The sequence below is a fragment of the Pyrgilauda ruficollis genome, unplaced genomic scaffold (assembly GCF_017590135.1).
Source record: "Pyrgilauda ruficollis isolate IOZ18807 unplaced genomic scaffold, ASM1759013v1 scaffold9, whole genome shotgun sequence".
In the NCBI taxonomy this organism is placed as follows: Eukaryota; Metazoa; Chordata; class Aves; order Passeriformes; family Passeridae; genus Pyrgilauda; species Pyrgilauda ruficollis.
In genome coordinates, this window is record NW_024531043.1 from 1,535,128 (window position 1) to 1,547,548 (window position 12,421).

General features: G+C 62.0%; 1 protein-coding gene across 1 annotated transcript; it reads right to left on the reverse strand.

Annotated features, from left to right (window-relative positions):
• Positions 1-637: 637 nt before the first annotated feature.
• On the reverse strand, positions 638-6,288 carry NEFH (neurofilament heavy chain). The gene is given in 6 exon segments (XM_041488948.1): positions 638-1,312; positions 1,457-1,938; positions 1,941-2,941; positions 3,261-3,385; positions 4,118-4,317; positions 5,496-6,288. Coding segments are annotated over 6 exon segments (2,781 nt in total). The 3' UTR covers positions 638-1,132.
• Between the last annotated feature and the right edge of the window lie 6,133 nt (positions 6,289-12,421).

A 12,421-nucleotide genomic window follows, 5' to 3' on the forward strand; every position in this document is an offset into this window, starting at 1 on the left:
GGCTGCCATCCCACTCGGCACAATCCCTGCATCCTGGGGGGCTTCTCTGCTCCCTGGGCTTGGAGGGGAGCAGAGCAGGGTCCTGGGACAGGCAGAAGAAGGGCTGGTGGGACATCCTGGCTTGTCCTGCTTAGCATCAGGGAGTTGGGATGTGCCACCTCCCCTGCACCGCTCTGTGTGGGGGTCCCAGACTGGCAGAGCTGGGGCTCCATGCCCCCTCCCAAGGTCACTGTCCCTCCTTCATCCCAGCCTCTCCGTGTCACCCCTGGGAGTGATTTCTCCCCCAGCAGGGCTGAGAGCCCCTCTCCTGCTCCCCCCAGCCCCTGCCCTCTGTGCAGTGCTGCAGTGCCAGGCTGTGCCGCAGCCCTTGGGTTAAACCAGGCTCTCCCAGTCCCTTGGGAGCCATGCTTTAAAAAAAGAAGGAAGGGAAAAAACACACTGAGATCCTTTGGAAAGCATGGCAGGGCTGGCCCTGTTTCATCCTCAGGACACAGGGTCCTTGTGCCTGCTGTGGGGTGTGTTTCCCCTCTGGAAAGCACCGTGTCACCCACCCCAGCCCTGGGTGATAGATCCCAGCCCCACATTCCCACCTTCCTTCCCTGTCTTCTCGCCAGGACAAGCCAGCATAGCCAGGGTATCTCTGTAAGCACTTTTATTTGGTTATTGCACAGAAAGCAAAGATCAGTGGGCTGAGGTTCCTGGTGCACCGTGTGTGTCTGTGAGCATTCCAGCAGCTCCCAGCCTCTCCCACCTCTGCCCAGAGGGACTGTCACCCCCCAGGGCAGGGCAGGGCAGGACCCTGCCAGCCCCCCCAAGCAGCTACAGCTCTGCATTGCACTCATCCATCCATTGCACATACATTAAATAAATGCACTTAGAGGAGAAGGGTGGTGGGGTTCCCCGGGGGTCCCCCCTCTTCTCCTGGGTTATAATTCAAGTGTTTAAATGTGGCGCTCGGCGAATATCACGTTCTGCAAGGGAAGCAATCGCCCACCCACGGGGCTCTCACGGGCCTATTGCTAAGGGAAAGCCTGGCCTGGGGGGCCCTGGGGTCCCACCCTGGGCCCAGCCATCGGAGGGAGCGGAGCAGCTCCCGTGCCCGGAGGTGCCTTTGGCTCCCGGGACTCTTCCATCACTTCTTCCCCGGCTCTGGGGCTGTGCCCTCCTTGCTGGAGGGAGCCTCGCCTTTGGGGGGTTCCTTACTGGCTTTGGGCTCATCTTTGGGTTTTGCTTTAGCTTTGGGTTCCTCCACTTTCTTGGGTTCCTCTGCCTTCTCCTTCTTTGGTTCCTCCACTTTTTTGGGTTCCTCTGCCTTCTTGGGTTCCTCCGCCTTCTTGGGCTCCTCTGCCTTCTCTTTCTTGGGCTCCTCCGCCTTCTTGGGCTCCTCTGCCTTCTCTTTCTTGGGCTCCTCCGCCTTCTTGGGCTCCTCTGCCTTTTCCTTCTTGGGTTCTTCTACTTTCTTCTTGGGCTCCTCAGCCTTTGGCTTTTCAGCCTCCTTGGTGGCTGCTTTGCTGACCTCCTGCTGAGGTTTTGCTGGAGCCTCTTCGGCAGGTTTGGGGCTTGGCTTGGTCTCTTTGGCCTGTGGAGCTGGAGGCTCTGGCACAGCAGCCACCTTCTCCTTGGGTTTCTCCTCTGCCTTGGCTGGGATGTCCTTCTTGGGAGCTTCCTCCTTCTTACCCTCCTCAGGCTTGGAGGGAGCCTTAACCTCTTTGGGCTGCTCCTCCTTGGCCGGGGCCTTCGGAGCAGGGCTTGGCTCCTTGGCTGGGGCTGCGTCCTTCTGCGGAGACTTGGCCTCCTCCTTCACGGGAGATTTGGCTTTCTCTGGGGACTTCACAGCTGGGGGCTTGGCCTCCTCCTTAGAGGGGCTTGGGGGCTTCTCTGGGGGCTTCACAGCTGGGGGCTTGGCCTCCTCCTTAGAGGGGCTTGGGGGCTTCTCGCCTTCGGAGCAGGGCTTGGCTCCTTGGCTGGGGCTGCGTCCTTCTGCGGAGACTTGGCCTCCTCCTTCACGGGAGATTTGGCTTTCTCTGGGGACTTCACAGCTGGGGGCTTGGCCTCCTCCTTAGAGGGGCTTGGGGGCTTCTCTGGGGGCTTCACAGCTGGGGGCTTGGCCTCCTCCTTAGAGGGGCTTGGGGGCTTCTCTGGGGACTTCACAGCTGGGGGCTTGGCTTCCTCCTTCGAGGGAGTTGCAGGTGGCTCTGGGGATTTCACAGCTGGGGGCTTGGCCTCCTCTTTAGAAGGGGCTGGGGGTTTCTCTGGGGACTTGACAGCTGGGGTCTTGGCCTCCTCTTTTGAGGGAGGTGTCGGTTTCTCTGGGGATTTCACTGTTGGGGTCTTGGTCTCCTCCTTTGAGGGAGGTGTGGGTTTCTCTGGGGATTTGACAGCTGGGGTCTTGGTCTCCTCCTTAGAGTGTGTTGGTGGCTTTTCAGGGGATTTGACAGCTGGAGTCTTGGGTTCCTCCTTTGAGGGGGTCGGGGGTTTCTCTGGGGACTTCACAGCTGGGCTCTTGGCCTCTTCCTTTGAGGGGGTTGCAGGTTTTTCAGGGGACTTGACTGCTGGGCTCTTGGCCTCCTCCTTTGCGGGGGACTCAGGTTTCTCTGGGGACTTGACCTCCTCCTTTGCAGGAGATTTGGCCTTTTCTTCACCCTCTTCTTCTGCTTTCTCCTCTTCTTCCTCCCCCTCTTCCTCCCCCTCTTCCGCTTTTTCCTCTTCAGCCTCTTTCTCAGCCTCTTCCTCCTCTGTGACCTCCTCGGTCACCTGGATTTCCTCTGTCTGCTCCTCCACAATCACTGTCTCCTTCTCTGATTTTTCCACCACCTTGATCTTCTCCTCGCTCTTCACCTTGATGCTGGTGGTGATGCTGGGAGGCTTGGGGACCACCTCGGGGTAGGAGAGCATCCCAATGCCAGTCTCGAGCCGATACTCCTCCCCTTCCAGGAGCTTTCTGTCAGGGAGAGACCAGGGCAGGGCACTCAGTGATGGCTTCTCCTCTCATCCTGTGCCCAGGAGCTGCCAGCAATGTCCTGCAGCTCCATCTCTCCATCTCCCTCCCTGCCCCATCCTGGATGATCCTCCTGCTCCTGTGGCCTGGGATGAGCAGGTTTCCTTGCCCTTCCCTCTACACACCACTGGGTCACCCAATTGGACATTGCCCACCATGGATGGATGATTTGCTCACTAGAAAGAGCCCAGGTGTTAACAAGGGACCTTGAGCAGACCTGGCTGAGACCCCCCCCCCAGACCTTTTCCTGTCCCCCCTGTACCTGTAGGCAGCAATTTCGATGTCCAGGGCCATTTTGACGTTGAGCAGATCCTGGTACTCACGGAGCTGAGCTGCCATCTCCCACTTGGTGTTCCTCAGCTCATTGTCAAGCTGCTGGATGGTTTCCTGTGGGCAGACAGAGCAATAAGGGGTGGGGGGCATATGGCACAGTCCCCAGGAGCAGGGAGACACAAAGGCACTCCTAAACTGTCCCCTGGTCTCCAGCACCGGGGTGTCCTCATGGAGGAGTCTGCAGCCACCTCCTCCTGCAGATACACAGGAAAGGGGACACAGCCAGGGGTGCTCCCAGGGTGTCCAGTCACCTTGGGGAACCTGGCAGGAGCCCTGCATGCCCTGAGCAAGGAGCTGCACTCCAGCTGAGCCCCTGGCCCACTCCCAGCACTGCCTCCAGCAGGGACAAGCAGTGGGAATGCTTCTAGGACTTGGGTGAGTCCAATGGCAACTGAACTCCAGCTGGAGGCTGATGGGCACCACCCTGGGGACAGCACTTCATTCCAAGGCCACCAAGGCAGCCCTCACTCCCCAGATCTGGTGGACAGGATGTGGCCCAAACCCTGGACACACTTCCATGGCATTTGTGACCATCCTCACAGGAAGCTCAGTGCCAGGCACAGCCATGGGGCAGCTCCAGGGGTGCCGAGGGACACAACAGCCTGGACACCACCTCAGGCTCTGGGTTCCTGATCCCTGTGGGCTGGGGAAGGCCAGTTCTGACACAGCCCAGAGCATTTGCCACAGCTCCTTCCCACCCCTGAAGCCAAAATCCCAGCGCTGCCCCTCCCCAGCAGCTGGATGGTCCCTCCCCAGCCCAGGCTGCTGCCCACTGCGCCACGGCACCTGGTAGGACAGGACATCTGCATGGTGGCGCTCCTCTGAGTCCTGCCTCTGCCTCTCCAGCGACTCCTGGGTCCCTTTGAGGGCTTCCAGCTCGGTGGTCTTGGCCTGGAGCTGCCGGCGGTACTCGGAGATCTCCTCCTGGGCCAAGCGCATGGCGTCCGTGTTCACCTTGGCCACCTCCGAGAGCTTGTCCAGCCTCACTGCGATGGAAAAGAGAAGCTGCAGGGCGGGAGGGAAGGAGGCTGCAGCCTCGCTCCTTGGGGAAACTCAAACTTGTACATGCCATGCGTCCCTGTCCTCTGCAGAGCCATCCCAGGCTCCCTGAGCGCTCTGCCTTCCCCACTACATCTCTGCCGGGAAGTGAAGGAGGACGGGCAAGACGAGCCGGGGGCTGTTTCCGCCATCCTGGACTTCAGCCAGTGCAGATCCTCGCTGCAGCCCCCGCCTCCCTTTCAGCTGTGCCACAGCCCCCTGCCCCACAGCCCTGCCCCCCCCTCCCCCGCCGCATCCCAGACACGCCAACCCTGGCCCTAGGCGGGGGGGCTTTGCCGCAGAGCTCTGCGGACACCCCAGGGGACGAGGTGGGGCACAGAGTGAGGGGACGGGAATGGGAGGCACCGATCTTGCGGGCGCCCCGGCTCGGCGCTGCCGCTGCCCGCGGTGCTGAACCGCTGCTGTCCGCGGTGCTGGAGCCGCCCCGCGCGCCCGGGGCTCAGCCTGGGGTACCCACCCCACCCCGCACCGTAGTGTCCCCCCCTAAAAAAAAAGGCCACTCTCTGTCCTCCCCTCCTGCGTCAGGGATGCGGTACCCCCTCCCCCCCCCCAAGCACTGCAAACACCGCTGGCCTCGCCCCGGCTCAGAGGGACCAGCACAACACCCTGCGGCGTCAGGGGCATCCAGCACCCCAAAAACTTGCGGGGTGCTGAGCCAGTGATCCTGGAACCCTCCTCAAAACTCACTGTGGGGCAGAGGGGAGTCGGGCAGCACCCCCGCAGGCACTGGAGCTCTGGTGGCAGGGATGGGGTCACCCTGAAGCCTTCCTAGGGTGCGGGATGTACGGGAGGTCCCTGCACACTCCTAAGGTGGGGGACACTAACGCCCTCCCCGAGCACAATATAGGGGAGCTCGGTGTTCCAACACCCTCCAGGAGCACAGTAGAGGTTGGAGGGGTCCCTGCACCTCTCGGGGGGGGGGGGGGGGGGGGGGGGGGGGTGGATATGCATCTAACACAATACAGAGGGTGAAGGTCTCTGCATCCCTCGGGCTTCCCTCTCTCCCTTTGCTCCAAGCCCATCCCGGAGCGCGGCAGCCCAGGGTGTCCCGGGGTAAGTACCGGGATGCTGCCGGCGCGTTTGGCGGCCACACCCTCGCACTCACCGCGGAACCACTCCTCGGCCTGCAGGGTGCTGCGGGCCGCCGTGCCCTCCAGCTGTGCGCGCAGGTCGCGGAGCGCGGCGGTGACGCCGGGGCGCAGGGAGGCGGGCGGCTCCGCGGGCAGCTCGGGGCGCGCCCCGCGCAGCAGCGCTCCCACCTCGGCTCGGTGCTGTCTCCGCAGCTGCTCCGCCTCCTCCCGCAGCGCCCGGGCTCGCTCCTCCAGCGGCGCCCGCGCCCGCTCCTCCTGCGCCGAGCGCTGCGCCAGCCCGCGGGCCGCCGCCTCCAGCTCCGAGCGCTGCCGGGCCTCGTCCTCCAGCCTTCCCCGCAGCGCCGCCACGTCCTCGGCCAGGCGCGCCCGCTCCAGCCGCAGCTGGCCCTTCTCGGCGCCCAGGCGCAGCACGGTGCCCCGCATGTCCCGCAGCTCCCGCGCGTACAGCTCGCCCATGGCCGAGCGCCCCGCCTGCTGCTGCCGCAGCGCCGCCGCCTCGGCCGCCAGAGCCCGGTTCTGCTGCTCCAGCGCCCGCACCCTCTCGATGTAGCCGGCGAAGCGGTCGTTCAGCACCTGCAGCAGCTCCTTCTCGTTGCGCGCCCGCGGTTCGCCGTTCAGCGAGTCCAGGCTCTCGGTGGAGGACGCGGCCGCGCTGCCGCCGCCGCCCCCCGCGCCCCGCGCCCGTCCCACCACCGGGGCCGGCCACGAGTAGAAGCCGCTGGAGGCGGCGGAGCGCGGGGCAGCGCGGCCCGGCTCCTTGCGGAGCCCCCCCGGGGGGCCCAGCAGCGTCTCCAGCATCAGGCTCATGGCGACCCCCGCCCTCGCTGCGGCACCGGCGCGGCCGCCCGCTTTATAGCGCTCGGGGCGGCCGCTCCGCCCCGCCACCGGCAGCGGGGGTGGGCACCGGCACCGCCCCGCGCCGCCGCCGCAGCCCCGCGGGTGCGGGGGGACCCCGCTGCCACGCCCAGGTGGGGAGCGGGAGCCACACCAGAAAGGAGCGGATTGTCCCCCGGCAGGAGAACGGGGACCCCGGGGCACAGCGGGATCAGCAAACAGGATCACCGGCAAGGGAGTGGAGAGCCCCCCGGGCAGATAGCGGGACCCCCGGGAACAGAGAGTGGGACCCCCGGGAAGGGAGGAGGGAGCTCCTCGAGGGATAACACATCCCCCGAGCAGGGAGCAGGACCACTGGGAATAGAGAATGGGAGCCCCGGGAAAGGAGCAGGGACACCCCAGGACAGAGTGAAGACCCCGCGGAAAGTGGAGCCCTGAAGCGAGAAGGGATGCTCCGAGCAGAGAGGGGGAAAAGAGGAATAAAGGTTGGAACCCCGGAGGACAGGGCGAGGACCCCACAGAAAGGGAGTGGGGAGCTCCTGATGTGACCGTGGGCAGAGAGTGGAACACCTGGGAATGGAGTGGGATCCCCAGGAATAGAGAGTGGGACTCTGTGGAGGGAGCTGGGACCACCCAGTACAGAGCAGGAACCCACCCCAGTGTGAAGGAGAAAGGGGAGACCCCCGGGTGGCACAGACACCCCCTCCAAGGGTGGGGCAGCGGCCCTGGGGTGGGGCCCTCACTTGGTGTCCCCCGGGGCCAGGCACTGCCTGGAGCTGGGGTAGGGGGGTTCCTGCTGGCTGGGGGGGTGGCCCCGGGAGGGTCCCCTGGGGGGACAGGGGACAGCCCTGCGGGATGCTGGGGAGCTCCAGGCAGGGAGGGATGGGAGGGCCAGGTCTGCCATCCCGGCTGGGATGGGGCTGGGGAAGGGGATGGAGACAGGGATGGGGTGGGGGGATGTGACCCCCCAAACCTGCCCTTGGGACCGGGGCGTGCACGGACCACCCAGCCAATCAGCACTCGGGTACCATCCAGCCAATCAGCACTCACAGACAGCCCGGCCAGTCATCCCATATGGACGAGTGGCCAATCAGCTGTCACAGAACACCCAGCCAATCAGCACAGCTGCTTCCCAGCCAATCATCACACACAGGGCTCAAGATGTGGGCAGGAACTGACAGTTCAGCCAATCAGCAGCCAGGCCTGGATATTCCCAGCCAATCAACACACAGGTTCCTAGATCTCAGCCAATCAGCAACCAGGTCCTTATACATTGCCCCAGCCAATCAGCAGACAGAAGTACAGATCCCAGCCAATCAGCAGGCAAGTGCATAAACATCCCCCAGCCAATCAGCAGGCAGGAACTCTGATCCCAGCCAATCAGCACTCAGGTCCACAGATCAGGCAGCTCCGTGGGTCCCAGGAGCAGCCCTGGTGTCCCTGCTGTCCCCCCAGCTGTCCCCTGTGGGAGCAGGGTCCCACCCCGTCCCTTATCCCACAGAAGCCATGGAAGCAGGGCCGGGAGCAGCCAGGATGCGCCAGGAGGAGAGGGAGGCTGGGCACCCCCAGCCTCGGCCAGGCCGCTGGTGACACATCCCACGGGGACAGCAGGCACTGGCCACCCCTGAGCAGCTGTGTGCCCGCCCTGCTGCCGCTGGCACCGCCGGTGACTGCCCGGGCCATGGGGGACCCACGGGCGGGGACAGGCGGTGCCCCGGAGGGTCCGTCCCACCCTGGGGACGCCCGGCTGAGCAAGGGGACACGGCCTGTGCAGGGGGTGACCCTGTCCCCACACCCTGTGTGACCCCGTTCCCAAGCCCTGTCTCCAGCCCCTTTTCCCTGTTTCCATTCCGACCCATGGGATGTCCCCTGTCCCCATAATGGGTCCCCTGTCCCCATATTTCTCTGCTCCATCCCATATTCCCATCCCATGTCTCCATCCCCTGTCACTATCCTTGTGCCCATCCATGTCCTCATCTCAATCGGGGTCCTCTATCCCCATCCCCATCCCCATCCCATGCCCCTACCTCCTGTCCCCATCTCTTTCCCTATCCCTGTCCCTATCCCCAAACCCTATCCCTTGTTCCCATACCTTACCCCTATCCCCTGTTCCCATCCCATGTCCCCATCTCCAATCCCTATTCCCATCCCCATCCCATGTCCCTGTCTCCTGTCCCCATGCCCTGTCCCCATTCCATGTCCCTATCCCTGCCCCATCCCGAATCCCCCATTCCTTCTCCCCTATCCCATCCCCATCCCGGTTCCCCGTTACCCTCTCCCCATTCCCTCTCCCCTATCCCTATCCCGATTCCCCCATTCCCTCTCCCCCATCCCCATCCTGGTTCCCCCATTACCCTCTCCCCTTTCCCTCTCCCCCATCCCGGTTCCCCCATTCCCTCTCCCGTTCCCGCTCCCAGCCCCGCCCCTCCCGCCGTGGCCCCGCCCTTGGCCCCGCCCAGCCGCGGAGGCCCCGCCCCGCCCCGGAAGCGCTCCCAGCTCCTCAGTTCCGGTGGCGGCGGCGGCGGCAGCAGGTACGGACCGGGCCGGGCCGGGCTGAGCAAATACGGACCGGGCCGGGCAGGGTAGGGCAGAGCAGGGCAGAGCAAATACGGGCCGGGCCGGGGCAGAGCCGGGCCCCGCAGCCGCTCCTGGCCCGGGCGCCTCCCCCGAGCTCCGCCCGTGCGCACCCGGGACGGGCCCCCCGCCGGGGCTCGGGCCGCGCCGCGTCCTTCTGGCCCCGGGTCCCTCCCGGCTTCCGACCTGAGCTGGGCCACTCTGTGCCGCTCTGGGACCGGCGGTGTCCCCGCTGTGACCCCTGGCCCGGCCCCCGCCTCGCCCCGGGCCGTGTCCCCGGGCCGTGTCCCTGTTCTGACCCCGTGTCCCGGGCTGTGTCCCCTCCTCAGTCCGGGCTGTGTCCCCATCCTCGGCTCCTCAGTCCGGGCTGTGTCCCCCTCCCCCCCGGCTGGGGCACACGGGGGTCCCCCACCCCGCAGCCTTCCCGGGCCGTGTCCCGTGTCCCTCCTGTCCCGGCAGCTCCGTGTCCCAGCGCTGCCCTCCCGGCTCCGTCCCGCAGGGATGGCCCCGGGATCTGCTCCCCTCCCCGGCAGCCCCGGCACCGTGTCCGGGCCGCAGGCAGGGCCCCGACGGGCACCGCGCTGGGGGCAGGACCCCTGGAAGGGCTGGGGGACACGGGGTGAGCCCTTCACCCCCCTCAGGGCATGGCACATCCACAGGGAAAGGTCTTGGCTCTGCATGGAATAAGATGGGAACTGGGCATGGAGCAGACAGGGAGGCTGATATCCTGTGCTCACTGCCTCCTCCAGGGAGATTTTGGGGGGAAAAGCTCCAGAGTGGATAAAAAGGAGCTGTGAGACAGCTCCAGTCTGAGGGAGCCGTGCTGGAGGTGTTGCTGTTGTTGCAGGTAGTGTTTTGTGTGGAGTTCTGACACCTGTCAGGGGACCCATCCCCAGCAGCAATGGGGGCTCAGGTGGGGTTTTGTGTCTGCTTTCTCCAGGGGTGACAGAAAATGGGATAAGCCTGGGATGAGCAGTGGGACTGATGTGGTTTGTGGCTCCCACACCCTTTTGGGGCGTCAGACTGCCAGGCTGAACAGGCTGTGGCACCCCAAGGGGCTTTCCAGAGGTGTTGGGCCTTGCTTGGATCAAGCCAGGCTGGGAATTCCGAGGCAGGAGGTGTCCACCCTGCAGAACCTAGCTCTGCCAGGAGGAGAACATCCCCTCTGCCACGGGAACTTGATACTGTGGCCAGGACAAGGTCTTTGGTGTCCCTGCGCTCACTCAGCCGGAGTTTGGGGGTGCCTCCCGGTTGAAGGTGATGAACAGTCCCCCAGCTCTCAGAGCACGGCGCTCTGGGCTCTGTGGCAGTGGGATCCTGGCAGTGTGTGCTGCAGGGGACACCTCAGCATTGTCCTTTTTGCTTTTTCCTTGAGTTTATTCCCCACTTATTGGTTGATGGGATGTATTGCTTGCAGCTCATTTGCTGCTGCCATTGCTTTGGATCTGCCAATGATTTTTTGGATTTGCTTTGGGCACCTTGCTGATGGCTTAATGAGTTTGACTCCTACCCCTGAGTTATCCAAGTTATCCCTTGTTTGATGGAGCTGGAGCCTTTTGGAATGCCCATGGGTTGGTCAGAAACAGATTGGTGAGAGGATGGGATGGTCCTGGGTGGGATGCAGCAGAATCACAGCCCTGAGCTGCTGCAGGGCCGAGCTGGAGCAAAAACTGGCTCCAGTTAGGCCAGACAGGGGAAAAATATCCTACTGGGAAGGTGAGTGGGGCTGCTGGAGGGTTTGTGGTGGTGTGGCAGAGGTGGGATGAGCACTGGGATGGGAGCTGTGGGATGTGAGATGAGCCCAGGGATGGGAGCTGTGGGTGTAGGGTGGGAGACACTGCTGTGAGTAAGGAGGGAAGGACCTGGGATCAGCATGAGGCTCTGGAGCTGTTGGGTTGGGTATCCTCAGCCTCTGGTTCTCTTCTTGCACCCTGGGGTGTTTCTCCCCCTTGGCTGGTGTTTGTGGCAGCTCCTGGGGTTTGTCCATGGAGCAGGGATGTGCTCAGAGCTGTGCTGGTGTGGTTATGTTATTTTTTCTCTTTTATTCATGAATGGGATGGGACTGTTGGAGTGCATTTCTTGAGTTTTATTTGTAGTATTACCTTTATTCCATGGCTGAGACGATAGGAAGATGGTAAAGCTATGTACAGCTAGCAGCAGCTAAAGGTTTCTTTGTTACCGAATTTTAAAAACTTTTAGCTAATAGCATATTGCTAAAGTTTAAAGATAATCGTTCTAGCTAATTATTAGAAGTACATGTGTACTAGTTTCACACAATATTTGCTTTTCTTCTTTCTATTGATAATACACAGTACATTATTATTAAGTTTAAACCTTCTACTATCTTGCTAAGCATATTTTCATGTAGTCTTAAGGTCTATCTTAGCCAAGCTTAAGACTTAAGCTATTGTTTCATGGCCTTGCTTTGCTGTACTATTATAACTTTTCCACTTTCGGACTTTCTAACTGCGACTTAGCTCCAGGTTTTTTGTTCTTTCTGTTTCTGAGGCCTGTTTTTAACAGCTTTCTGGAAGCCTTCTTACCTTCTCTAATTCCCACAGGGAGCCATCACCACCTCACCCCTGCCTGGCCTCTGCAGTGCCCTGGAGCTGCCTCACACCAGCAGGGAACAGTTATGTGATTCCCCACGGCTCCAGTTACCCATTAATTTTTTAGTCTTCCTTAATTTCCCTAATTATGCCACCCTGACCCTTCATTGCCAACTGAGGAGTTGCCTTTCCCCACTAACCTCCAGCTCCCCCTGTTTTCCAGGGGAGCCCTTTCCTAGGAGCTTGTCCTTGGAGTTCCTGCTCATTTCTGCTCTCCCTGCCTTTAGGTGCCAGCTTGTCCCCTGTGAGCAGCAGGAATGTGTGTGCAGGGATGAACCTTCCCTTCCTTTTCTCTTCCCCTTCCCATTCCCCTGGAAAGACCTGGGAGCTGTGGTGGGCTGGGATAAGCAGGGATTTGGGATGTCTGGGCGCAGATTAAAGGCTGCATCCCAGCCCTGGCAGTGGCTCTGTGCTGGTGGAACTGAAAGTGACTCCCTTCCCACCCAAACCATTCCCTGGTGAAAGTCTCTGGTCAGCAGCATCTCAGCCTTCAAGGATGGAGGAATTATCCTAAAACAGTATGGTGAAAGTAGCAGAAGAAATGAGTTTTCCTGCACTCTCCATAAGAGGAAATGAGCAGCACCAGCAGTGGCTCATTTGGCATTGGAGTCATTCCCAGGACCCCCCTGGCAGAAGCCACCTCGGTGGGAAGCCCAGTGATGTATTTGTTGTTGTATTTTGGGTTTAGGAGCCTCTTATTTTCCCAAGGTAGCTGAATTTGGGAGGTGCTGGCATGGCAGTGGGAAAAATGGGGTGGCTGAGCTCTGCCATGTGCCTGACCTGGGGGCCTGAGAGGCTCAGGAGAGCAGCAGTGCTCTGGTTTGTGTGGAGCTGTGGATTTGAGTCCCCTGGAGTGAATAAAATCAGGGATAAAAGGCTTTGGGTTTGTGCCACTGCCAAAACTTGTCCCAAAACCAGACCTG